The sequence below is a fragment of the Mustela nivalis genome, assembly GCF_964662115.1.
Source record: "Mustela nivalis genome assembly, chromosome: 17".
Classification (NCBI taxonomy): domain Eukaryota; kingdom Metazoa; phylum Chordata; class Mammalia; order Carnivora; family Mustelidae; genus Mustela; species Mustela nivalis.
The window spans coordinates 28,569,086-28,596,804 of NC_139036.1; the positions used below are offsets into that span (position 1 = coordinate 28,569,086).

The window sequence follows — 27,719 nt, forward strand, 5'->3', positions numbered from 1 at the left end:
TGAAAGCTTATTTTCTGTGTCTTCCCATCGTTTTTTGTTGAAAAGGTAGACGCAGAAAAATAATCCATTTGTTAAGCCAATTGATAAATCTGCTAAAAAGTATACTTAAATGTTAGGCTCTGTAGTCATCCAATAATCCTCAATTTCAGAAACTATAAAATTAATACTGTGCTAAATCTATTCCAAAAATTAAATTTAGGAGGTAACATTACTTTTATATTTAGAGTAGTTACTTTTCTCCTACCAAGTGATATATTTCACCTAAATATATTAAGAATTAGAATATATTTTTAAACTATTGAAATTGGCTAATGAAAATTTTATTATTTGAGAAAATAATAAAAGATATTAAAAGATATGGCTCATTATTCAACAGTCTGTTTTTTCACTGTACCTTTTTCAATGGCAATTATATTATTGTCAATTTTAATAACTTTATATCAGATTTGGTTTTCCTCTATATACACAAAAAATAGAAACAAACAAACAAAAGATACCAAACTACCTCCTAGCATATAAAGAATCATTCTTACAATGCCTTTGAAGCCTAGAATATGAAATCTTTCATTTATTCAACTGGGCATTTCTGGCTCACTTTCTGGGATTGTTACCGAGATTTTACTCTTCTCTAGTTCCAAGCTTTTTAGCTTTCCTTAACATAGCCGTTTGGTGTAATAAATGTTCAGACTCTGGGATAAACATTGCTTTCTATTAAGAATTTTGAAGATGTTTATGTTCACTTTATTTTCGGATGTTCTTGTAAAAAAAAAACAAAACCTATTTGATTCAATTTTTTCTGAAAGCAATTCCTTCAATTTATCTACAGAAAGACTAATTTACTGTCTCTGTTTAACAAAGTATGTGTCTTAGTCTCCTTCAGGCTGCTATAACAAAATACCTCAAGGTGGATAGCTTTTAAACATAAGAAATTTATCATGTACACTCCTGGAGGCTGGAAAATCCAAGATCAAGGCACCAGCGTGGTCAAATTTGGTGAGGGCCCACTTCCTGGTTAATAGCTGGCACCTGTTCTCTATGTCCTCACATGGTGGAAGGGACAAGGTTTCTCTTAGATCCTCTTTTATAAATATTAATCCTATTCATAAGAATTCTGACCTCATGGCTTAAGTACCTCCCTCAGGCCATACTCCTAATATCCCCATCTTTAAGGGTCACTTGATAAAGTCTTTTACTCTCAGGAATTATATGTGGTTTTAATGCTTTGAATATTAGGACTAAAATACACTATAGAACTAAATTTTACACAAGAAAATATTATTAAAAATCAGAATGACTTTAAAAGCTAGAAAAATATCTAGCCAAATACATGAAGTAAAAAACATGAGTAACAAAGGAAGTCTGACTTTAGATTCAGATTAATGAAACATTCAAAAGTATCATTTATGGGGTGCCTGGATGGCACAGTGGGTTAAAGCCTTCAGCTCGGGTCGTGGTCCTAGGGTCCTGAGATCAAGCCCTGCATCGGGTTCTCTGCTCACTGGGGAGTCTGCTTCCCTTCCTCTCTCTCTGCCTGCCTCTCTGCCTACCTGTGATCTCTCTCTGTCAAATAAATAAATAAAATCTTGAAAAAAAAAGTATAATTTATGAAAGTGAAGAATGCTTTCCTTAAGCTATGAAAAAATCAAGCTGTCCCTAAAATAAAAATAATGTACACATGAACTGTCCTTATAAAACTAACCTTGCTTGAAGACTTTTAATCTTAGAATTTCAAGTAAAACAGTGATTGAGCAAGCAATATCTTAATAAATAAGTAAAATTATATATGATGCTTAGAAAACTAATTCTTCTGTTGCTTCTGAACTCTGAAAGCTTATCATGGTAATTCCGTGTGATTTTTTAAAGGCAAAAGAAAAAATAAATGTTGCCTTACCTTGTAAGATGGCAAGAAACACAAAATTCCTTGGTGCACAGTATGACACACAGATAACAAAAGTTCTCCCACTTCATCCTGGAACTCAAATGTTTCTGTGTGCTGGAAGGTAGCACAGAGATTCCGACCCTTGGGGCCCGACCCAATGGTGCCTACCCAAACCTAGAATATAAATATGTCATATTAGGGTCATGCCTAAACTACGTAAATTAGCATTTAGTTGAGAGCTTTAATTTTATGTATGTCAAAAGAAAATCAAGCAACAAGTTTAGAGGAAATTTATTTTTAAATTGTTGCTGTTTTTCAATTACCATTAATTATATATATATATATATATATATATAATTTATATATATATATATAATTTATAGAAATTTTACTTTAAGCAGACCACTTACCACTTACAATAAAAGCAAAAACTTTCACTTATCCACTTCCTCAATAGCTTTACAAAACTAAGCATGTAAGAAAATTTTGTGGGATGTGAACAAATGAAATGAGTAAATCAGAAATGATTCTAAACTCTTACAAGATGTACAATCTGCTGTAGGTAAACCTCTAACTAACTATGACAAGAGCTACGTACATTCAATATTAATATACTTAACAAATTTATAAACTCATTGATGCTCAAAGATCTATAGTCTTAAAATATCAGACCCACCAAATTTTAGTTATTTGCAATTGTTCTACGTTCATATAGACCTAGCTTTTGTATACTTAATTTGACTAAGAAAAAGAAAAAACTTATTAGTAATCTAAAGACAATAAAGGCTTCAGATTGTTGAAAAATGTAATAGTCCTATATTTTCAAATGATGTATAAGACTGAGGTATATTTTGCAGGGTGACATCTGAGGGACACCAGTTTAACCAACTTTTAACTAAATGATTAACTAGTAATAAGACAAACTGATACTGTTTCTTGACATGAGGCAAGGGGAAGTAACAATATCACCTATATACTAATGTTACCAAACTGCTTAACTTGAATCTTTTTTTTTTTTTAAGATTTTATTTTATTTATTTGACCACAGAGAGAAAGCACAGCAGGGGGAGCAGCAGGCAGAGGGAAAGGGAGAAGCAGGCTCCAGAGCAGAGAGCCTAACTGTGACCTGAGCAGAGGGCAGATGCTTAATGATTGAACCACTCAGGAGCCCCTAACCTGAATCTTATCAAGGAGAAACAATCATAACATCCAGATTATAAAAGGGGCGCCTGGGTGGCTCAGTAAGTTAAGCTTCTGCCTTTGGCTCAGGTCATGATCCCAGAGTCCTGGGATAGAGCCCCACATCGGGCCTCCCTGCTCAGGGGGGATCCTGTTTCTCCCTCTCCCTCTGCCTGCCACTCTGCCTACTTATGCTTTCTATCTCTGCTGTCAAAAACTAAAATCTTCAAATCCAGATTATAAGACATTCCTCAAGATAACTGCTAACTTGAATTCTATAAAAATGTCATGAAAGATAAACAAAGACAAAAAAAGTCCAAAAACAGTTTTAAAGACTAGAGATATTAAAGCCAAGTGTAAAATGTAATACTCAATTGGATCCTGGATCAAGAATAAAAATAAAGTATAAATACATTTTGGAAATAACTCAAGAAATATAAATATGGACACTATTGCACCAATATTACATTTCTTGGGTATGATCATGGTATTGTGGCTATGTAGGATTATATAATCTTGTTCTTTAATTAACGATTTATTTATTTATTTATTTATTTATTTGTGAGGCAGGGAGAGGGGGAGAGAGAGAGAGAGAGAGGCAGAGAGGCAGAGAGAGTGGAAGGGAAAGAATCCCCAAGGCAAGCCCCACATAGGGCGCATTGGGTATGAGGCCTGCCTGGGATTCTCTCTCTTCCTCTCCCTCTGCTCCTCCCTGCCCTCTCTAAAAAAAAATAAATAAATAAAATAAAATAAAAATATATTTTAAAATAGAAGAACTCGAGGCGCCTGCGTGGCTCAGTGGGTTAAAGCTTCTGCCTTCAGCTCAGGTCATGATCTCAGGGTCCTCAGATTGAGCCCCATGTCGGGCTCTCTGCTCAAGTGGGGAGCCTGCTTCCTCCTCTCTCTCTGCCTGCCTCTCTGCCTACTTGTGATCTCTGTCTGTCAAGTGAATAAATAAAATCTTTAAAAATAAAATAAAATAAAATAGAAAAAATCAAAAAAGCCAAGAGTTTATTCTTTAAAAAGATTAACAAAAGTGATAAACTCAAACTGACACTGATTTTTTAAAAAAAGTAAAACCAGAAAATACAAATTGACAATATCAGGTAGGGAATAAGGAGAACATGACGGCAGAACTCACAGATATTAAAAAGATAACAACACACTTCACAATAAAATACAAATTTTTAAAGTTGGGGGAAATATTATAATAGAATTCAACTGAATAATTAGCATTTTTCTTATTATGACCCCTTGACATAATAGGTTAAATGTGCTTTTGTGTACTACATTGGGAACATAAAGCCTATAACAATAGTCTTATGAGAAAATATATGTTCATTTTATTAATGACTTCCCATATTTATTTGGACCTCTAAAAAAGGCAACTTAAAACTACAGAACATAGAGAGCACTTGTTATGAGCACTGGGTATTCTATGTAAGAACTGAATCACTAAATTGTACACCTGAAACTAATATTACACTGCATATTAACTGGAATTAAAAAAAAATCTTTTAAAACTGTGGAACGTGGGGCACCTGGGTGGCTCAGTGGGTTAAAGCCTCTGCCTTTGGCTCAGGTCATGATCTCAGGGTCCTGGAATCAAGTCCCCGCATTGGGCTCTCTGCTCAGCAGGGAGTCTGCTTCCCTTCCTCTCTCTCTGCCTGCCTCTCTGCCTACTTGTGATCTCTGTCTGCCAAATAAATTAATAAAATCTTTAAAAAAAAATGTGGAACTTAAAAGTGTGTATACACACACACACGCCTTCAAAAGGAAAACAACAACAACAACAACAATGTGCAATGAGATATATCTTGCACCACTCCGAATGGCAAATAAAAAGATGAGAAATAAATGTTGTTGAGGATGTGGAAAAAAAAATGTGGAACATATATTTTTTCTTCACTATTGTTTGTAGCAATGTCTCTAAACAGGAGCAGTCTGTCACTACAGAAAGCACAATTCTTGGTTATATAGGAGCTTAACATTCAAGGTTCCAACCTATTAAATATTATTAGTTCCTCACAAGTAATTGTGAAAACTAAAAATGTCCTTACACATACACTTTGGTTGAAAACAACAGCTTTATGGGACATCTGGGTGGCTCAGTCAGTTGAGCATCTGACTTCAGCTCAAGTCATGACCTCAGGGTCCTGGAATCAAGCCCAGCATCAGGCTCTGTGCTCTCCCCCTTCCCCCACTCATGCTCTTTCCCTCTCCAATAAATAAGTAAAATTTTTAAAAAGAAAAAAAAACAACAGCTTTATAAAGAACTAGAAATGTGTGGGGCGCCTGGGTGGCTCAGTGGGTTAAGCCGCTGCCTTCGGCTCAGGTCATGATCTCAGAGTCCTGGGATCGAGTCCCGCATCGGGCGCTCTGCTCAACGGAGAGCCTGCTTCCCTCTCTCTCTCTCTCTGGCTGCCTCTCCATCTACTTGTGATTTCTCTCTGTCAAATTAATAAATAAAATCTTTAAAAAAAAAAAAAAAAAAAAAAGAACTAGAAATGTGTTAGGTGCGCAGATGCTAAGTATGTAGCATCATAAAATTATTTCATAAGAGGAAGCAGAAGGTAGATTGACAAATAACAATTCATATGCTCCTAGGAAATTAAATCACATTTATGTGGTATTGTTATAAAACATTAAAATCTTAAGTTATAGGACTCATGAGAGTACTTTTAATTCATTTCAGATATTCAAACATATGCTGAGTACTTGCCATATATATATATATGCAAAGGACATATATATATATATGCCAAACATATATATATATATGCCAAACACTATTGTTCGGTATTAATCTAGGTGCACTGGAGGACTGGGGACATAAAAAGAATAAGGATATACCACTGTCTGTTGGAAAAAAGAAACACATGAACAAATAATTATGCAATAGGAACTATGGCAAACACATTAAATTTTTTTGTTTTAATTCTCATTTTTAAAAACCTAAAGCATACTTAAATGAAGAAACTGCAATATAATCTTTCCATCAAAAGTGTCTATTTTTACTCACTGAACTGAAGGAAAGCTATTTATCAATATTTCCTTCTGTTGGCATTATCAAATAGCTGACAGATTTTTCTTTTGTTCTATCAGGTTATGTTAGTATTTCAGGTACCTTCTAATTTTCTTTATATAAAATTATATTGCAGCAAAAAGACTGAGAGGCTTCAAAAAACATACTAACCTGTGAGTTATTAATGACATGATTGGCCTCTAGCTGGATAGTAAATGTAACACCAAGTTCCGAAGAAAAGGATTTCATTGGTGATAATGTCCCAGATGTCAAAACAATTGTCCAAACTTTGCCATTAATATCTGAAAAGGCCTAAAAAGAAACAATATTAGATACATAAAATCATCTTTACAAGTGTAAAACACTGAGCAAAATGAGAGAATTTTCATTTACAACACGATAGGCTTACCACAGCTGGATTTAAGCACCAAAAGTTTAGCACATGAATTGCAGTTTTCTGTCTTGAACGTTTCTTATTTTTTGCCAGAGCAAAGAATCCATTTTTATCTGAAGTATCAATCTGATTTATCCAAGAATAAGTCTGTTGAATAGCAACTTTATAATCATCTGCAAATCTGGATGAAAATAAAATGGTAATTAGATGGCAAAACTTTATGAAACACATAATGTCCCAGCTACATAAATATAAAAACTGACTGAATTAAAACCAAATTGAGAGTCCTGGTATTTTCCCACTCAAAGATAACACCTTCCCCACCAACAACTCCACCGCTAATTAAATTCAGTAATTCTGATAGAAAATGAGCCATTAAAACTTACAGTCAACTTCCTCTTAGAGCTTAGATATTATCTAAACATCCATCCCTTAGCATTTACCACCCCCATGTTCAAACAATACATAAATCAAGGGAAAACCAGAATTAAAATCCAGGTCTCCGAAATCCTAGTCTAGAGCTCTTTGCACTCTGTGTTACATTATCAGTCACGAAATAGATAACAGTTATCCTTAAAGAAACTAAACAGTGGATTATACTTTATTACTTTTTCATTACATGAGAACATTGAAAGAATTTTTACTCAAAGTTTTAAAAGTTTAGGAAACTAGTTATAAATTTTAAGTTCCTTTATAATATGGGTTTCAGTCTTGATTAACCTTTAATGAAGGTATTGATCTCTGTGATCCCATCCAACTTAAAATTTCTTTCAATAAAAGGCTATGCACATTTCAGCTTAAACAGATTAAAATACAGTTTTCTCTACCATGCCTTCACAATAATAGTGACTGTTAAGAGACATCAGATCTCAAAGTTCAAGTCAGGGACCCTACAATCCTTGGAGATAATTTTATAAAAGTACTGGGAGCTAAAAACTATAAAACATTTAGAAGAAAACATGGGGGGTGGTGTGCGTGGGTGGCTCAGTCAATTAAGCATCTGCCTTCTTCTCAGTTCATGATCCCAGTGTCCTGGGATTGAGCCCCTTATCAGCGGGGAGCCTGCTTCTCTCTCTCCCTCTGCTGCTCCCCTGCTTGTGCTCTCTCACTCTCTCTGTCAAATAAATAAATAAAATCTTAAAAAAAAAGAAGAAGAAGAAGAAGAAGAAAACATAGGGGAGAATCTTAATGATACCAGATTTGGCCATATATACCAAAGCACAAGCAACAAAAGAAAAAATAAACTGGACTTCATCAAAATTAAAAAACTTTTGTGCATCTAAGGACACACAGAATGGAATATATGTGTAAAACATATCTGATATGGATTAATATGTAGAATATACAGGTAACTTTTACTACTCATCAACAACAAAAAACAACCCAATTCAAAAATGGGCATAGTACATGAATAGACATTATTCTAGTGAAGACAGGTAAATGGACAATAAGAACATAAAAAGATGCTCAACAACATTAGCCATTAGTAGAGGGTAAATCAAAACTAAAAGCTACTACTTTATACCTATTAGGATGGCTATTATTCCAAAAGCCAGAAACAAGAAGTTTATTTGACAAGTATGTCAAGCAACTAGAAATGCTGTGCATAGTATGGGAATCTAAAACGTCCAGTTGCTATAGAAAATAGTATGCTGATTCCTCAAAAAGTTAAACAGAATTATCATATGATCCTGAAATTCCACTGCTAGGTATTTACCTGGAAAAATTGAAAGCAGGGACTCAAACATACTTGTACATCGATATTCACTATACCATTATTCACAGTAGACAAAAGGTGAAAATAATCCAAATGCCCATCAACATAACAAGGGATAAACAAACTATGGTATATACATACAATGGAATCTGACAATATTCAGCCATAAGAAGGAACGGCATTCTGATATATATTACAACGTGGATGAACCTTAAAAACATTATACTAAGTTAAATAAGCCAGATGCAAAAGAACAATTATATGATTCCACTTTGTAGGAGATACCTAAAAGGGGCATATCCATGGAGAGAAAAGAAGAGAGGTTACCAGAGATTGTGGGAAGAGGGAAATGGAAACATTATTTCATGGGTATAGAGTTCCTGATAAAGTTCTGGGAATGGATCATGGTGATGGTTGCACAACCATGTGAATACACCTAATGCTGCTAAAATGTACACTTAAAATTGTCACAATAGTAAATTTTATGTTATGTATATTTACCATAAAAAATTGGAACCAGATAGTACTATAATTCAGTGAAGGATTGAGTGAGGAGAAATAGAGGCTTTACACAATAAGAGACTTTCTGACACTGAAGAAATGTATCTAAAACTATCCTTAAAACTTAAATATTTAAGTTCAGTCATGCACAATTATAAATTTAATACTGCATTAACTAAAAAATGTATTTAAAATATTACCTACTTTTTTTTTTCCCCAAACATCAGGATATGTTTTATTGCATGACGTTTGCATAAGAAAAAATATTATTGAAAACTGTAAGGCATCATGCAATCATCAATAACCTAATTATTAACTGTACACTTAAGATAGGTGGACATATAATCTAAAATTTAAAAACTAGTTCCAAAATAGTACATAAAAATTTAACATGATGAGCTTTTAAACATGGTTTGTATTCGTAGCTTCACGTTGTTAAAAAGTGCTTCAAATGTACTGCTGGAAAGTTGTTCTTTATAAATGGCACTGGGGATAATGTCAGATTATAAACTGTATAAACTATTTTATGGAATTAGAAAGCTAACATTGTGATACTCAAACTTGAATCAGTTTTCAATTTGCACTCAAATTAAGTTGATATAATATTAATAATCTAAGAAAATCTGTTTTCTAACCAACAGAAGTCTATTGAATTCAAGTTATGCATGTTGAGTGGATCAAATCTCTGAGAAGGCCTGAATGATGAGACCTGGAACCGATGCAAGTGGTTGTTAATCAATGTACTGTGCCATCCAACGGAAATCTTCTCCGTAACCTTGCCTTTTGAGCACACTGCACATGAAAACTTCTAAGGGTCGGGCATTAAGTTCCTTCAGAGATACATTGCCCTTTCCTGTTGTCTGACCATATAAACCAAACATCTCTCGTAACCTCTCTTCACTGATGGCTTCAGGTCTGTCAATCTTATTCCCAAGAATCAGTATAGGCACATTAGCAATGGTTTCATCTGTCATTAGTGAATCAAGTTCTTCTTTTGATTCTAACAGCCTTTCATGGTCTGCACAATCCACCAGAAATACAATGCCATTGATAGCAGGAAGGTAGTTTTTCCACACTCTTCGAGCTTGCACATGTCCACCCAAATCAAAAGTTGTAAAGGTCATGCCAGCAATGGTTAGTTCTTCTGAAGTGAAATGTAATGTTGGGACATGTTGTCCAAGTCTGTCATCTTTTAGCATGTGTAGCAATGTTGTTTTTCCTGCATTATCCAATCCAAGAAATACCAATTTACCAGTTTTCTTATATAATCCTAAAAACTGTAGCACACTGCTGAAACCACTGTAAATCCAGTCAAATATGAAGGACATATCGAAATCTTACTGGGTCTGCGAATGGGCAGATCGCAATTCCCCACCTGGAGTCCGCCCTACAACCTTCTAGTTCGAACTGCAAAGCGCAATGGCTCTATTACCTACTTTTTTATTTCAATACTCATTTTTATCTATAAAAACTAATTTCAATTGATCAAAGTCTGTACCAACAAATAAGAACAATATTTATACCACTTCTTTACAATGAACCTAGGTACTCACACAACCTAAACACATGTTGGCACCCAATAAAACTAATATTTTTAGAAGGGAAAATACAAGTCATATATATTTACTAACCTGCTATTTTGCCTAAAAAGATAGTCAAATACCATAAAAAGTCCTTTGAGCATTATTTGAGTTGATGCACTAATAATCGGTACTACTCTTGCCTCCTCTTTACCATGAATTGGTAAGACTTTTTCTTCTTTTTGAAGGACAGCAGAAAAATGTCCCTATAAAAAATTACCATTATTAAGTACATTGCAGGAAATGGGAAGAGGAAAACAAACTTCTGAAAACCATAAAACTCAAATGAAGTATACATTGAAATTTTAGGCAAACATTGTTAATATACAAAACTGTATGTTTTAAGTTCCCACGTATTCCCTCAATTGGCACCCTATACCAAAGTACCTCTTTAAGTCTCTATACCACCAAACATACATTTTACTTGTACATTCTCATCAATATAGTTATATCATAACTTTTTATTAAGTCATATTTATTTTTAACAAAATTGTGATTATATATAATATGGCTAACCCATAATTATATGTGCTTTCTTATATAACATTGACTTTTAACTTACTTTTTTTAGTGTTTATGCTAAAATCAACCTTTTTAATAAATTGATTATCACTTGTTAAAAATAATAGATAGATAAATAGATTGCCATCTATTCCCAAATTCTCTTCAAAGTCAAAGACACTTTAACAGTAAGTAATACATTTAGGAGCTTCATTACCTCTTTAGGCAATCAGTATATTATTTAGTGCCCTTCAAAAGTAATGAACTAGGCATGCCTGGCTGGCTCACTTAGTTTATCATACAACTTTTGATCTCAATGTTGTGAGAGATCAAATGTTTAAATGTTTATGTTTAAAAACATAAAAACAGGGGCGCCTGGGTGGCTCAGTGGGTTAAGCCACTGCCTTCGGCTCGGGTCATGATCTCAGGGTCCTGGGATCGAGCCCTGCATCGGACTCTCTGCTCAGCAGGGAGCCTGCTTCCTCCTCTCTCTCTCTGCCTGCCTCTCTGCCTGCTTGTGATCTCTCTCTGTCGAATAAATAAATAAAATCTTTTAAAATAAATAAATAAATAAATAAAAACATAAAAACAAATCAAACACAGAAAAAAAAAACAGTAAAAAAGGACTAAATAAAAATGTATCAAATAGTTTCTTCAAGAAGAGCTTAAAAGATTTGATATACACGTAAATGCCTGAATTACCTCCAGGTAGTATACCAATGATGAGAATAATATGACTACATGACAAGAAAAAATTTTTAAATGACTCAAGGAAACAATACATGCTACATACTAAATGTATACTAACTGGCTCATTTGTTTTCATGTGGCTCTTAAGCTTTAATGTTCTGAAGTCAGATAGCAGTGACTGTTGCATAGTTTTGTGACTAAAAACTACTGAATTGTCTATTTTAAAAGGGTATATTTTATGGCATGTGAATTATATTTCAATCAAACTGTAAAAAAATTAAAATAAGGAATTTTAAAACAATACAGTAGGGGCATCTGGGTGGCTCAGTGGGTTAAGCTTCTGCCTTTGGCTCAGGTCATGCTCTCGGGGTCCTGGGATTGAGTCCTGCATCGGGCTCTCTGCTCAGCAGGGAGCCTGCTTCCCCTCCTCTCTCTGCCTGTCTCCCTGCCTACTTGTGATCTCTCTCTCAAATGAATATATAATCTTAAAAAAAATACAGTAGATATATTACTAAATGATGTAACGCTAATAACCTAGTCTCTTTTAAATAGCAATAAGACCAGGATGCCTGTTTCATTGCTTGTGATAAACAATGCACTGGAAGTTTAAGCCAACAAAGAAATAAATAGAATGTGATAGAGTTGGGAAGAAAGAAAATAATCATTACTTATAGACAGTATCATTACATAGAAGATTTAAGAATCCATAGACAAATCTGAAAGATAGTTGAGTGAAGTGGTTGGCTGCAATATAAATAAATAAATATCCACAACCATTTGTATACAGCAATAATTAGAAAATGCAGTTTTTTAATACATCATTTGAAAAAGAAAAGAAACTTTAATATAGTTAGGAATAAACCTATCCAAAACATCTAAGACTTTTAAAAATGAAATAACAAAATTTTACTGAGATACAGGACATAATAAATGAAGAACTTTATACATCATGTTTGTGAATGGGAAAACTCTTGTACTATAAATAAATAATTCTTTCTAAATTCAGTGAAATTCTAACCAAAATTCCAATAGAAATTTTCATGGAAATTTGCAAGTTAATTCTAAAATTTATTTATCCCAAAGGAAAAGAACAAAGTGAGGAGATACTACCAGATATCAATGTTTTTTTTTTTTAAAGATTTTATTTACTTATTTGTCAGAGAGAGAGAGAGAACAAGAGAGTGAACACAGCAGGGAGAACAGCAAGCAGAGGCAGAAGCTTAGCAGGGAGCCTGATTCAGTACTTGACCCAAGGACTCTGGGATCATGACCCAAACCGAAGGCAGATGTCCAACCGAGTCACCCGGGCATTCCGATACCAACATTTTTCTAATGCCAGAGTAATTAACAAATATGAGTTTAGATCATAGAACAAAGTCGAGAAATACAAATAAATGAAAATCAGATATGTAGCAGAAGTGTCACTACAAATCAGAAAGAAATGGATGAACTATTTAGTAAATGAGGCTGAGAAAATTATCCATATGGAAATAAAATGGATTTTCAATTCACAATATAAACAAAAAGGAATCCTTCATTGATTATATTAAGAAAAAATAATGCTTTAAGAAAATGTAGCACATGATAAGAAAAGACTGCTTAAACTAAATTCAAATATAATTCATAAAAGAAAAAATACTGATATTAAATGCACTAAAATAAAAACAACTTTTAGAAAAATACTCCATAAATAAAGAAAACACAGACACAAGAATATACATGCAATAAGCAACAAAGAATTAGTATTTACAATATATAAAGGAAACAGCGACATATAAAAAGATATAAAAGATATAATTTCGGGGCACTTGGGTGGTCTGCCTCTCTGCCTACTTGTAATCTCTATCTGTGAAATAAATAAATAAAATCTTTATAAAAAAAAAGATATATTTTCAAGGATGTTTATAACAAAATTTTTTCTTATTCTGGGAAAGCTGGTAACAACTTACATTTCAAATGCCAGATTAATCAAGTAATTTAGAATATATGCACTCACGAAGTGCCTGGGTGGCTTAACTGGTTAAGTGACTACCTTCAGCTCAGGCCCTGGGATCAAGTTGGGCTCCCTGCTCAGCCGGGGAGCCTGCTTCTCCCTCTACCCCCTGCTCTATCTCTCTCTCAAATAAATAAATAAGATCTTAAGGGCGCCTGGGTGGCTCAGTGCGTTGAGCCGCTGCCTTCAGCTCAGGTCATGATCTCAGGGTCCTGGGATCGAGTCCCACATCGGGCTCTCTGCTCAGCAGGGAGCCCGCTTCCCTCCTCTCCCTCTGCCTGAGTCTCTGCTTACTTGTGATCTCTGTCAAATAAATAAATAAAATCTTTAAAAAAAAATAAGATCTTAAAAAAAAAAAAGAATATGTACACTCACAAAAATCCTACACTGCAATTAAAAATTACGTGAAAGGGGCACCTGGGTGACTCAGTCGTTTAAGCCTCCAAATCTTGGTTTTGGCTCAGGTGGGGATCTCAGGGCTGTGAGATGGCAGTCACTCAGTGCAGAATCTGCTTAAGATTCTTTCTCCCTCTGCTTTCCCCCCACCTACCCCCAGCCCCCATTCTAATAATTTTTTCATTTCTAATAAATATTTTTAAAAAAATCATGTGAAAGATCTCTGTTAAAACAGTACTCATAAGGGCACCTGGGTAACTTAGTCAAAAATTCCACTCTTGATTTCAGCTTGGGTCATGATCTCAGGGCCCTGAGATCAAGCTCCCGAGAGGCTCCATGATCAGTGGGGAGTCAGCTTGAAATTCTCTCCCTCTCCCTCTGCCCCTCCTTACAATTCACACATGTGCTCTCTCTTTGAAATAAATAAACCTTAAAAAAAAAAACCAGTACTCATAATATACCATTAAATGAAAAAAGTCTACAAAGAAATATGCATCATAGAAATCAATTTGTGTCAGGTAAATATATGCATAAAATAAGACAGCTGGATATAAATCCAAACGTTACTAATGATCATCCTTAAGTTTATGAGTTTTCTTTCCTTCGCGCCTTTTGTATTTTCCAAGTTTTTTCCTTTGATGTATATTTATTTGTACATTTTTATTAAATTATTATATATATATATAATAATATATTCAGTTTGTCAATATATATATATATATAGCACTAGTCTTAAGTATACAGCTCTCTAAACACACATACACACACCCATGTAACTAACACTCACTCAGGACAAAACATTCCTTGAATCCTAGATGGTTCCCTTTTGCCCTTTCTCAACCCAAACTGCCCCTTACCCCTGCACAGTAGTAATCAGTGTTCTGACTTCTACTAGCGTAATTATGTTTGTCTCTTCTTAAATTTCAGAAAAATGAAATCATACCATTTATATTCTTCTGTGTCTGGTTTCTTTTACTCAACATTATATCTGTAAGACTCATTTATATGAATGGTGGTTCATTTTTTACATTGCTGTCTAGTATTCCACAATGTGAACACCTCGTAATTTATCCATTTTACTAATGATATGAACATTTAAAATGCAAAGGTTATGCAAAAAAACATGGAAAGATGTCATAATATGGACAATACTTATAATACCACATTGCATTTTAAAAATGTAGGGCAAAAATTCTAAATATAATCTGATTAAAATACATTTTCAATACTCATATGCCCAAAATGATCATGGCAGCCATAGTTCCTACCTGTTTTGGTTCAAAAACCTCTTTAAGTCCAGATGAGAAAAATTACAAAACTGATAAAAGAAATCAAAGATCCAAAACAAATGGAAAGATACTCTCTGTTCATAGATAGGAAGACTCAATATTGTTCAGTTGTTAGTTCTTCCTAGTTTGATCTATAGATTTAATGCAATCTCAATCAAAATTCCAGAAAGTTACTTCGTGGATATTGACAAACTGAATCTAAAGTTTATTTGGAAAGAAACAAATCAGCATAACACAATACTAAAGAAAGGCAGAGAACTGATACTACCCAACTTCAAGACTAACTATAAATCCATAGTAATCAAGATAGTGTGGTATTAGTAAAGGAACAGACAAATCAAACAATGGAAAAGAATAAAGAGTTTAAAAATGGACCCACAAGAGTACAGTCAACTGGTCTTTAACAAAGAAGCAAAGACAATCCAATGGAGAATGATGATCTTTTCAACAAATGCTGATAGAATAATTGGACATCTACATGCAAAGAAATGAATCTAGATACAGACCTTCTATCCTTCACAAAAATTAACTAAAAACGAATCACAGACCTAAATGTAAAATGAGAGCTCTAAAACCTTTAGAAGAAAATCTGAATGACTTCAGGTTTGGTGGTGAGTTTTTTTTTTTTTTTAAAGATTTTATTTTTTTTTTTAGAGAAAGAGAGAGCGAGTGAGCACAGGCAGGCAGAATGGCAGGCAGAGGCAGAGGGAGAAGCAGGCTCCCTGCCGAGTAAGGAGGCTGATATGGAACTAAGTCCCAGGACACTGGGATCATAACCTGAGGGGAAGGCAGTCACTTAACCAACTGAGCCACCCAGGCGTCCCTGATGGTGATTTTTTAGACACATCTAAAGCATGATCCATCTAAGAAAAAATTGGTAAGCTGAAATTTATTAAGACGAAAAACTTATGTTCCATAAAAGACACTGTTAACAGAATGAAAAGACAAACCACAGACTGGAAGAATATATCTGCAAACATGTATCTGATGAAGTACTTGTATACCAAATATACACAAAACAGTTAAAACTCAACAACAGGAAGATAACCCAAATGAAAACTAGGCAAAAGATTTGAAGAGGCATCTCACCAAACAGATGTATAGATGGCAAAAGAGCAAGTGAAAAACATGTTCTACATTAAACGTCAGTAGGGAATTGTAAATAAAAAAATGTAAGATGCTACCACACATCTATTAGAATGGCTGGTATTCAAAACCCAGACAATTCCAAATATTGGCAAGGATGTATAAAAAAAGGAACCCTCGGGGAACCTGGGTGGCTCAGTGGGTTAAAGCCTCTGCCTTTGGCTCAGGTCATGATCTCAGGGTCCTGGGATCGAGCCCCGCATTGGGCTCTCTGCTCAGCAGTGAGCCTGCTTCCCCCTCTCTCTCTGCCTGACTCTCTGCCTACTTGTGATCTCTATCTGATAAATAAATAAAATCTTTAAAATTAATCAGATCTATCTGACAAATAAAAAAAAAATAGAATTGGATAGAAAACTTCCAAACTCATTTTATGAGGCTAGCATTACCTTGAACCCAAAACCAAAGACCCGAACAGAAAGGAGAATTACAGACCAATATTCCTGATGAACATGGATGCCAAATGTTCACCAACATACTAGCTAATAGGTCCAACAGCACATTAAAAGGATTATTAGGGAGGAGTCAAGATGGTGGAGGAGCAGCAGACTGAGATAACATCAGGTAGCAGGAGTTCAGCTAGATAATTCTCAAACCATTCTGAACACCTACAAATCCAACATGAGATCAAAGAGAAGAGCAACAATTCTAGAAACAGAAAATCAGCCACTTTTTGAAAGGTAGGAAGTGCAAAGAAGTGAATCCAAAGTAATAGGAAGATAGACTGCAAGGGGAGGAGCTCACTCCTGGCAAGCAGTGGAGCAACAAAGCACAAAATCCAAACTTTTAAAGTCTGCTCCACTGAGGGACATTGCTCCAGAGGCTAAGTGGGAGTGAAGCCCTTGCGGGTACAGTGTGGTCTCAGGTCCTGCGGGGTCACAGAAGGATCGGGGGTGTCAGAGTGTAGCAGAGCTCACAGGTATTAGAGCAAGGAAGCCGGCTACAGAGACGGGAGTGAGGAGTGAGATCTCAGCTCTGGGTTACCTTAAACTGTAAACTGTGGCACAGTCAGACCACTGCTCTTTGAGCAGAGAGCCCACAAGTAGCACATCTGGGGAGACCCCTGGAAGAGCAGAGCAAGAGGAATCTGCTGGGTTTGGAGACTCCAAATGGGGCTGTGTGTCAGAGGCAGAAACGCTCGGTCACAGGCCGTGTGAGCTTGGAGCGTGGCCAGAGACCAGGAAGACAGGAGTGATTGAGCGCTTTTCTTGGAGGGCGCACTGAGGAGTGGGGCCCTGAGCTCTCCGCTCCTCCAGGTGGAGATTGGGAGGCACCAATTTCATTCCTGTCCTCCAGAGCGCTACGGAAAGCAATCAGGGAACAATAGCTCCTGAGAGTGAACCAGAGCAGATTACTTAGCCTGGCCCCTGGCAAGGGTGGCGTAATTTCTTCTTGGGCAAACACACTTGAGAATCACTACAACAGGCCCCTACCCCAAAAGATCAGCAAGAACATCCAGCCAAGACCAAGCTCAGTGATCAAGGAGAACAGCGGAATTCTAGAGGAGGGGAAAGCAAAGCATGGAATACATGGCTTTCTCCCCATGATTCTTTAGTCTTGCAAAGTTAATTAAATTTTTAAATTTTATTTCTTATTCTAATTTTTTTCCTCTTTCATCTTTTAACTTATTAAAACTAGTTTATCTTAACGAAACCTTTCTATAAAAAACTTTTTAAAAAATGCTCAATATGTGGGGTGCCTGGGTGACTCAGTGGGTTAAAGCCTCTGCCTTCGACTTGGGTTGTGGGCGCAGGGTCCTGGGATCGAGCCTGCGTCAGGCTCTCTGCTCCACAGGGAGCCTACTTCCTCCCCACTCTCTCTCTGCCTGCCTCTCTGCCTGCTTGTGATTTCTCTCTCTCTGTCAAATAGATAAAATCTTTAAAAAAAAAAAAAAAGCTCAATATGTGTTTTTCAACTTTTTCAACATCTTTTTTTTTTTTTATTTTATTTATTTACTTGACAGACAGAGATCACAAGTAGGCAGAGACGTAAGCAGAGAGAGAGAAAGGGGGAAGCAGACTCCCTGCTGATCAGAGAGCCAGATGCGAGACTTGATCCCAAGACCCTGGAATCATGACCTGAGCCGAAGGCAGAGGCTTAACCCACTGAGCCACCCAGGTGCCCCTAACAAAAAACTTTTAAAATCTTCATTGTTATAGTCATGTTTTATCCTTTGTTGTATCTAACTTTATTTTTTGTATACATATAGGGTTTTTTTGGGATACAACTTTTTCTAATAGATCAAAATATACCCTAAATCTAGCACAGGGCTTTGTTCTAGTCTCCTGCCTAAGCAAATTCTCCCCATGTTCTTTTTCTTTCTTTTCCCAACTAACTTATCAACTCCTTTTTTTAGAATTTTTTAAATTTTCATCTTTATAGTCATATTCCCTCCCTTCATCGTGTTTATCCTTATTTTTGTTTGTGTGTGTGTGTGTGTATATATATATATATATATATATATATATATATATATATATATATGTTTTTCTTTAAAATTGTGGTAGGTAGATTCTTCTGAGACCAAAATACACCCAAAATCAAATGGGTGGCTCTATTCTAGTCCCTAGTCTATATATTTTTCTTTATTTTTTTTTTTTAACTTCTTTTAAACCCTTTGCTTCTCTCCCTGATTTGGGGTCTCTTCTGATTTGATTAGCATATTTTCTGGGGTCTTTGGCACCCTTTTAGTATTTTATTTTCTCGTTCATATATTCTTATCTGAATAAAATGACAAGGCGGATAAACTCACCACAAAGAAAAATACAAGAGGCAGTACCTAATCAGTATAGACTAGGGACCTAATCAATATGGACGTTGGTAATATGTTGGTAATATGTCATATCAAAGGAGTTCAGGGGTGCCTGGGTGGCTCAGTGGGTTAAAGCCTCTGCCTTCTGCTCAGGTCATGATCCCAGGGTGCTGGGATCGAGTCCCACATCAGGCTCTCTGCTTCCTCCCCCCTCTCTCTCTCTCTGCCTACCTCTCTGCCTACTTGTGATTTCTCTCTCTGTCAAATAAATAAAAATGTAAAAAAAAAAAAAAAAGAGTTCAGAATGATGATTCTCAGGGTGCTAGCTGGGCTCGAAAAAGGCATGGAAGATACTAGAGAAACCCTGTCTGGAGAAATAAAAGCCCTTTCTGGAGAAATAAAAGAACTAGAATCTAACCAAGCTGAAATCAAAAAAGCTATTAATGAGGTGCAATAAAAAATGGAGGCTCTTACTGCTAGGATAAATGAGGCAGAAGAGAGAATTAGTGATATAGAATACCAAATGATGAAGAATAAAGAAGTTGAGCAAAAGAGAGACAAAAAACTACTGGACCACAAGGGGAGAATTCAAGAGATAAGTGATACTATAAGATGAAACAATATTAGAGTAATTGGGATTCCAGAAGAAGATAAAGAGAGAGGGGGCAGAAGGTATATTGAAGCAAATTATTGTAGAGAATTTCCCTAATGTGGCAAAGGGAACAAGCATCAAAATCCAGGAGGCACAGAGAGTCCCCCTCAAAATCAATAAGAATAGGCCCACATCCCATCATCTTATAGTAAAACTTACAAGTCTTAGCGACAAAGAGAAAATCCTTAAAGCAGCCCAGGACAAGAAGTCTGTAATATACAATGGTAAAAATGTTAGATTGGCAGCAGACTTATCCACTGAGACCTGGCAGGCCAGAAAGAACTGGCATGATATATTCAAAGCATTAGATGAAAAAAACATGCAGCAAAGAATACTATATCCAGCTAGGCTATCATTGAAAATGGAAGGAGATATAAAAAGCTTCCAGGCCAAATAAAAACTGAAAGGATTTGTGAACACCAAACCAGCCCTACAGGAAATATTGAAAGGGGTCCTCTAAGCAAAGAGAGAGCCTAAAAGCAGTAGACCAGAAAGGAACAGAGACAACATACAGTAACAGTCACCTTACAGGCAATACAATGGCAATAAATTCATATCTCAATAGTTACCCTGAATGTAAATGGGTTAAATGCCCTAATCAAAAGACGTAGGGTATCAGAATGGATAAAAAAACAAAGCCCTTCAATATGCTGTCTACAAGAAACTCATGTTAGACCCGAAGACAGACCAGATTTAAAGTGAGGGATGGAAAACAATTTACCATGCTAATGGACATCAAAAAAAAGCTGGGGTGGCAATCCTTATATCAGATAAATTCGATTATAATCCAAAGACTATAATAAGAGATGAGGAAGGGTACTATATCATACTCAAAGGGTCTGTCCAACAAGAAGACCTAACAATTTTAATTATCTATGTCCCTAACATGGGAGCAGCCAACTACATAAACCAATTAATAACAAAAATCAAAGAAACACATCGACAAGAATACAATAATAGTAGGGGACTTTAACACTTCCCTCACTGAAATGGACAGGTCGTCCAGGCAAAAATCAACAAGAAAATAAAGGCCTTAAGTAACACACTGGACGAGATGGACATCACAGATATATTCAGAACATTTCATCCCAAAGCAACAGAATACACATTCTTCTCTAGTGCACATAAAACATTCTCCAAAATAGATCACATCCTGGGTCACAAATCAGGTCTCAACTGGTACCAAAAGATTGGGATCATTCCCTGCATATATTCAGACCACAATGTTCTGAAGCTAGGACTCAATCACAAGAGAAAAGTTGGAAAGAACACAAATACATGGAGGCTATCCTACTAAAGAATGAATGGGTAGACCAGAAAATTAAAGAATTGAAAAAAATGCATGGAAACAAATGAAAATGAAAACACAACTGTTCAAAATCTGTGGGACACAGCAAAGGCAGTTCTGAGAGGAAAATATACAGCAATACAAACCTTTCTCAAGAAACAAGAAAGGTAGGGGCGCCTGGGTGGCTCAGTGGGTTAAGGCCTCTGCCTTCGGCTCAGGTCATGATCCCAGGGTCCTGGGATCAAGCCCAGCATCAGGCTCTCTGCTCAGCCAGGAGCCTGTTTCCTCCTCTCTCTGCCTGCCTCTCTGCTTACTTGTGATCTCTCTCTGTCAAATAAATAAAATAATAAAATAAAATAAAATAAAATAAAATAAAATAAAATAAACAAGAAAGGTCTCAAGTACAAAACCAAACCAAACATCTACAGGAGCTGGAGAAAGAACAGCAAAGGAAGCCTAAACCCAGCAGGAGAAGAGAAATAATAAAGATCAGAATGAAATCAATGAAATAGAAACCAAAAAGACAGTAGAACAAATCAACATAACTAGGAGCTAGTTCTTTGAAAGAATTAAGATGGATAAACCCCTGGTTAGACTTATCAAACAGAAAAGAGAAAGGATCCAAATAAATAAAATAATGAATGAAAGAGGAGCGATCACAATCAACACCAAAGATATACAAACAATTAAAAGAACATATTATGATCAACTATACACCAGCAAATTTGACAATCTGGAAGAAATGTATGCATTCCTAGAGATCTATAACTACCAAAATTGAACTAGGAAGAAATAGAAAACCTGAACAGACCCATAACCAGTAAGGAGATTGAAGCAGTCATCAAAAATCTCCCAAGAAACAAGAGCTCAGGGCCAGATGGTTTCCTAGGGAATTTTATCAAGCATTTAAAGAAGAATTAATTCCTATTCTCCTGAAACTTCCAAAAAATAGAAATAGAAGAAAAACTTCCAAACTCACTTTATTAGACCAGCATTCCCTTGATCCCAAAACCAGTCAAAGGCCCATTCAAAAAAGAGAATTACAGACCAATATCCTTGATGAACACAGATGCAAAAATTCTCACCAAAACACTAGCCAATAGGATCCAACAGTACATTAAAAGGATTATTCACCAAGACGAAGGTTGCAAGGTTGGTTCAACATCCGCAAATCAATCAGTGTGATACAATGCATTAATAAAAGAAAGAACAAGAACCATATGATACTCTCAATAGATGCTGAAAAAGCATTTGACAAAGTACAGCACCATTTCTTGTCAAAACTCTTCAAAGTGTAGGGATAGAGGGTACCTACCTCAATATCATCAACACCATCTATGAATAACCCACAACGAATATCATTCTCAATGGAGAAGAACTGAGAGTTTCTCCACTAAGGTCAGGAACACGGCAGGGATGTCCATTATCACCACTGCTATTCAACATAGTACTAAAAGTCCCAGCCTCAGCAATCAGACAACAAAAAGAAATTAAAGGCATCCAAATTGGCAAAGAAGTCAAACTATCACTCTTTGCAGATGATAGGATACTTTATGTGGAAAACCCAAAAGGCTCCACTCCAAATCTGCTAGAACTTGTACAGGAATTCAGTAAAGTGTCTGGATATAAAATCAATGCACAGAAATCAGTTGCATTTCTCTACACCAACAGCAAGACAGAAGAAAGAGAAATTAAGGAGTCAATCCCATTTACAATTGCACTCCATACCATAAGATACCTAGGAATAAACCTAACAAAAGAGGCAAAGAATCTGTACTCTAAAAGCTATAAAGTGCTCATGAAAGAAACTGACAAAGACACAAAGAAATGGAAAAATGTTCCATGCTCATGGATTGGAAGAACAAATATTGTGAAAATGTCTATGCTGTCTAAAGCAATCTACACGTTTAAGGCAATCCCTATCAAAATACCATCCATTTTTTTCAAAGAAATGGAACAAATAATCCTAAAATTAATATGGAACCAGAAAAGACCCCGAATATCCAGAGGAATGTTGAAAAAGAAAGCCAAAGGTGGTGGCATCACAATTTCAGACTTCAAGCTCTATTACAAAGCTGTCATCATCAAGACAGTGTGGTACTGGTACAAAAACTGACACCTAGATAACTGGAACAGAATAGAGAGCCCAGAAATACACCCTGAACTCTGTGGTCAACTCATCTTTGACAAAGCAGGAAAGAATGTCCAAAGGAGAAAAGACAGTCTCTTCAAAAAATGGTGTTGGGGGGGCGCCTGGGTGGCTCAGTGGGTTAAAGCCTCTGCCTTCTGCTCAGGTCATGATTCCAGGGTCCTGGGATCAAGCCCCACATCTGGCTCTCTGCTTAGCGGGGAGCCTGTTTCCCTTCCTCTCTCTCTGCCTTCCTCTCTGTCTACTTGTGATCTCAGTCTGTCCAATAAATAAATAAAATCTTTAAAAAAAAAAAAAAAAGAGAAATCCAGTTGAGAGGTGACTGGTTTCTTTAAAAAAAAAAAATGGTGTTGGGAAAATTGGACAGCCACATGCAGAAAAATGAAACTGGACCATTTCCTTATACCACACACAAAAATAGATTCAAAATGGATGAAAGACCTCAATGTGAGAAAGGAATCCATCAAGATCCTTGAGGATAACATAGGCAGCAACTTCTTCGACCTCAGCCACAGCAACTTCTTCCTAGAAACATCACCAAAGGCTAGAGAAGCAAGGGCAAAAATGAACTATTGGGACTTCATCAAGATCAAAAGCTTTTGCACAGCAAAGGAAACAGTCAACAAAACCAAAGACAACTGACAGAGTGGGAGAAGATATTTGCAAACGACATATCAGATAAAGGGCTAGTATCCAAAATCTATAACTTATCAAACTCCACACCCAAAGAACAAGTAATCCAATCAAGAAATGGGCAGAGGACATGAACGGAAAATTCTGCAGAGAAGACATCCAAATGGCCAACAGACACATGAAAAAGTGCTCCACATCACTCGCATCAGGGAAATACAAATCAAAACCACAATGAGATACTACCTCACACCAGTCAAAATGGCTAAATTAACTAGTCAGGAAACAACAGATGCTGGTGAGGATACGGGGAAAGGGGAACCCTCCTACACTGTTGGTGGGAGTGCAAGCTGGTGCAGCCACTCTGGAAAACAGCGTGGAGGTTCCTCAAAAAGTTGAACATAGTTACCCTACAACCCAGCAATCGCTCTACTGGGTATATATCCCAAAGATACAAATGTAGTGATCCAAAGGGGCACGTGCACCCGAACGTTTATAAGCAGCAATGTCCACAATAGCCAAAGTATGGAAAGAACCTAGATGTCCACCAACAGATGAGTAGGTAAAGAAGATGTAGTATATACATACAATGGAACACTATGCCACCATCAAAAGTAATGAAATCTTGACATTTGCAATGACATGGATGGAACTAGAGGGTATTATGCTGAGTGAAATAAGTCAATCGGAGAAAGACAATTATCATATCATCTCCCTGATACAAGAAAGTTGCCAGGCAAAGTGGGGGTTTCTGGGGGTAGGGAAGGAAAAAAATGAAACAAGGTGGGATGGGGAGGGAGACAAACCATAAGAGACTCTTAATCTCCCAATACAAACTCAGGGTTGCCAGAGGGAGCGGGAGAGGGAGAGGGTGGTTGGGTTATGGACATTGGGGAAGGTATATGTTATGGTGAGTGCTGTGAAGTGTGTAAAACTGGTGATTCACAGACCTGTACCCCTGGGGCTAATAATACATTATATGTTAATTAAAAAAAAAAAAACACCTGACAAAATAATTTTAGAACTTAAAAATATTGACTTCTTTGGATTTGAACAAAGCAATTCATTCTTTTAAGTCTTATGTCTTTCAAACTAAGTAATGCTATTTTTTAATCCAAAATTTACACTGTTAAAGATTAACAAACATAATAAAATATAATTTCAAAATAGTTAAATTATAGTTTTTTAAGTCTAGATTAACTTATTCACTGTTAAGCCATCTCTAATGCACTAAATAAATGTCACAGGTAGAAAAAAAAATCTTACCTGCAGTATTGGAAAAGTAGCAGTGGTAATGCCCATTTTGTGTAAATTTAAGAGCATTTCACTTCCACTCCATATTTTACATGATGATTCATAATCCCTTTCCACAAGATGTTCAGTGTTTGCTTCTAACCAACTGAAATAAAATAATTCCCAAATTAATTAAGTAAAATAAAACAATTCCACCAACTAATATCATCCTTACATGCACTATTTCAACAAAACAAAGAACTGTGATACATTGATCATATTCCTTGAAACTCTTGGGATACAAATGTGAATTAAGACACCTTTTAAAATGCATGCATATTTCATATTGCATAATAAACACTTGCACAGTTAAAATGTTTTATTCAGAAAAGAGAAACATGCATGTGATTTCCCAGTTGTGTTTTTTTAGATTCACACCTCTTTACTTTATCTCTTCAACTGAAAACCAGGTATAGAAGTTGATCCCAAATGTGCATAAAGGAAATATAAAACAATCTAATAAAAAAATTAAGCTGTTGGGACGCCTGGGTGGCTCAGTTGGTTAAGCAGCTGCCTTCGGCTCAGGTCATGATCCCAGCGTCCTGGGATCGAGTCCCGCATCGGGCTCCTTGCTCGGCAGGGAGCCTGCTTCTCCCTCTGCCTCTGCCTGCCATTCTGTCTGCCTATTCTTGCTCTCTCCCCTTCTCTCTCTGATAAAAAAAAAAAAAAAAAAAAAAAAAAATTAAGCTGTTACATATATTTTTTTAAGATTTTATTTATTATTTGACAGACAGAGATCACAAGTAGGCAGAGAGGCAGGCGGGGGGTTGGGGGAGGGGGTGTGAAGCAGATTCCCTTGCTGAGCAGAGAGCCCCATGCATTCTTTCAGAATTCTGGTTAAGAGATGATTCTAGGATAATAACATAGATTGAAGGATTTGGGATATATTGTACAGGTGGCATTTATTAAATTTAATGATGAGTTGGATGAGGTGAGGGCAACATTTTTTAGGTGAGGGTAATTAAGGGTAACATTTTTTATTTGAGGAACTGGCTGGTACTGTTTGCTTAGATAAGAAGACTGGCCATTTGGGGGGAATAGGTAAGGGAAGGGAAGGAGTTTGTTTTGTAAAGTTGAAATTAAAACCCAAACAGATTATAAAGTACAGTTGGATATATGAAAATAGCATTCCAGAGACAGACTAGAATCTAGATTTATTACTGATTGGGTGAGGCACAGATTCAGGCCTTACTAGTACTACTATGGTACTCAGTTATATAATTAAGGCAAAGTACAGAGATAGAGAAGAAATGAGGTCTCAGGACCAAGTCCTGAGGCACTTCAACCTTTAGACTTCAAACAGAATAAGAACTATCAAAAGAAATTGAGAAAAAATGAACTGTGAGGAAGAGTAAAACCAGAAGGTCTCATAGAGGCTGTCTAGGAAAAAGTACTCCTCTATGTCTCCTCTTGTCTCACTACTTCACTTCTGACATATTTGGTCACTAAATTTAAGTGGGTTTTTTTTTTTCCTTACACTAAGCAATTCTCCAAAACACTAGCTGGGTGTCCTAGAATTCAGTTCAATGCTGACACTTACTGGAGTTAGCACAGACTCTACAGGCAAAGCATTCAGTATCACAAGACTGCCCTCCCCGCCTCTTCACCTCTGATGTCAGCGTTCAAGTCCCAGTTGTCCTCTGTGCTTCTGACCAAGCAATTATAAATCAGAGATTCCCAGGACACCTCCTCAGATTTGATCATTTACTAGAACAATCCTCAGAACTCCAGGAAATACCTGTTTACCAGTTTTTAATATAATAAAGGATACAGATAAAGAGCCAGATGAAGAGATAAATGGAGAGAGGTCTGGAAGGGTCTGAGCACAGAAGCTTCTATACCTCGAAAGGTAGGATGCTCCAAGAACATAAATGTGTTCACCAATCTGGAAGCTCTCTGAAACCTGGCTTTATCACATAGGCATGATCTATTATCAACTCAATCTGCACCCCCTCTCCCCTTTCCAGAGGGAAATGGGGCTGAAAGTTCTAAGCTACTAATCATGGTTTAGTGTTTCTAGTGAACACCCCCCACCCAGAAGCCCACCAAACACGACCTCATTAGAAAAAAAGACAGTCCTAGCACCCAGGAAATCCCAAAGGATTTAGGAGTTCTGTCAGGAACTGGAGTCAAACATGCTCTTAGTACTCGTATCACTTAGGAAATTACAAAGGTTTTAGAACTTCTGTATCAGAAACTGGGGACAGAGAGCAATGTGCATATATTTTCCATTGTTTCACAGAAGTTAAGCCAAAACCACTATTCATAGAGATGGTAGTCCACAATACCCAAATGACACTGCTGAAAGGCTGAGTAAGATAACAGAAAATTAACCTTTGGATTGGAACACAGGGATAACTGGTGACCTTGATAAGAACAGTTTTAGTAGAATTCTGCAGACAACCCAACTGAGGAAAGATTAGGAAGTGAGAAAACAGAATTAACAACTATAGGCAACTCTTTCCACAAATTCTACTGTGAAATAAAAATGACAAACTGCTACATGACAAAAATACCACAAGGAAAGATGTATCCCATGGCAAAATAAGGGGAATGTATTTGCAACTTCTATAATAGATAGGCAAAGGGTTAATATGCAAAGAGCTTCTACAAATCAATAAGAACCATAACAAAACCAAAAAAGGACAGAGATGTCAACAATCGACAG

At 36.3% G+C, this 27,719-nt stretch overlaps 1 protein-coding gene and 1 pseudogene across 6 annotated transcripts in view; both read right to left on the reverse strand.

Moving 5' to 3' along the window:
• The window catches only part of BRIP1 (BRCA1 interacting DNA helicase 1), a 189,525-nt gene that overhangs the window by 90,175 nt on the left and 71,631 nt on the right, over positions 1 to 27,719 (reverse strand). For all 5 annotated transcript variants that reach the window (XM_082705892.1, XM_082705891.1, XM_082705893.1 and 2 more), the window contains 5 exons: positions 25,025 to 25,157; positions 10,327 to 10,481; positions 6,493 to 6,658; positions 6,255 to 6,395; positions 1,892 to 2,053 (listed from right to left, as the gene is read on the reverse strand). In XM_082705892.1, coding sequence (XP_082562018.1) covers positions 1,892 to 2,053; positions 6,255 to 6,395; positions 6,493 to 6,658; positions 10,327 to 10,481; positions 25,025 to 25,157 — 757 coding nt within the window. The remainder of the gene's footprint in view (positions 1 to 1,891; positions 2,054 to 6,254; positions 6,396 to 6,492; positions 6,659 to 10,326; positions 10,482 to 25,024; positions 25,158 to 27,719) is intronic.
• Positions 8,900 to 10,117, reverse strand: LOC309851123 (small COPII coat GTPase SAR1B pseudogene; annotated as a pseudogene). Its single transcript has one exon. The product of its transcript is annotated as a small COPII coat GTPase SAR1B pseudogene (transcript).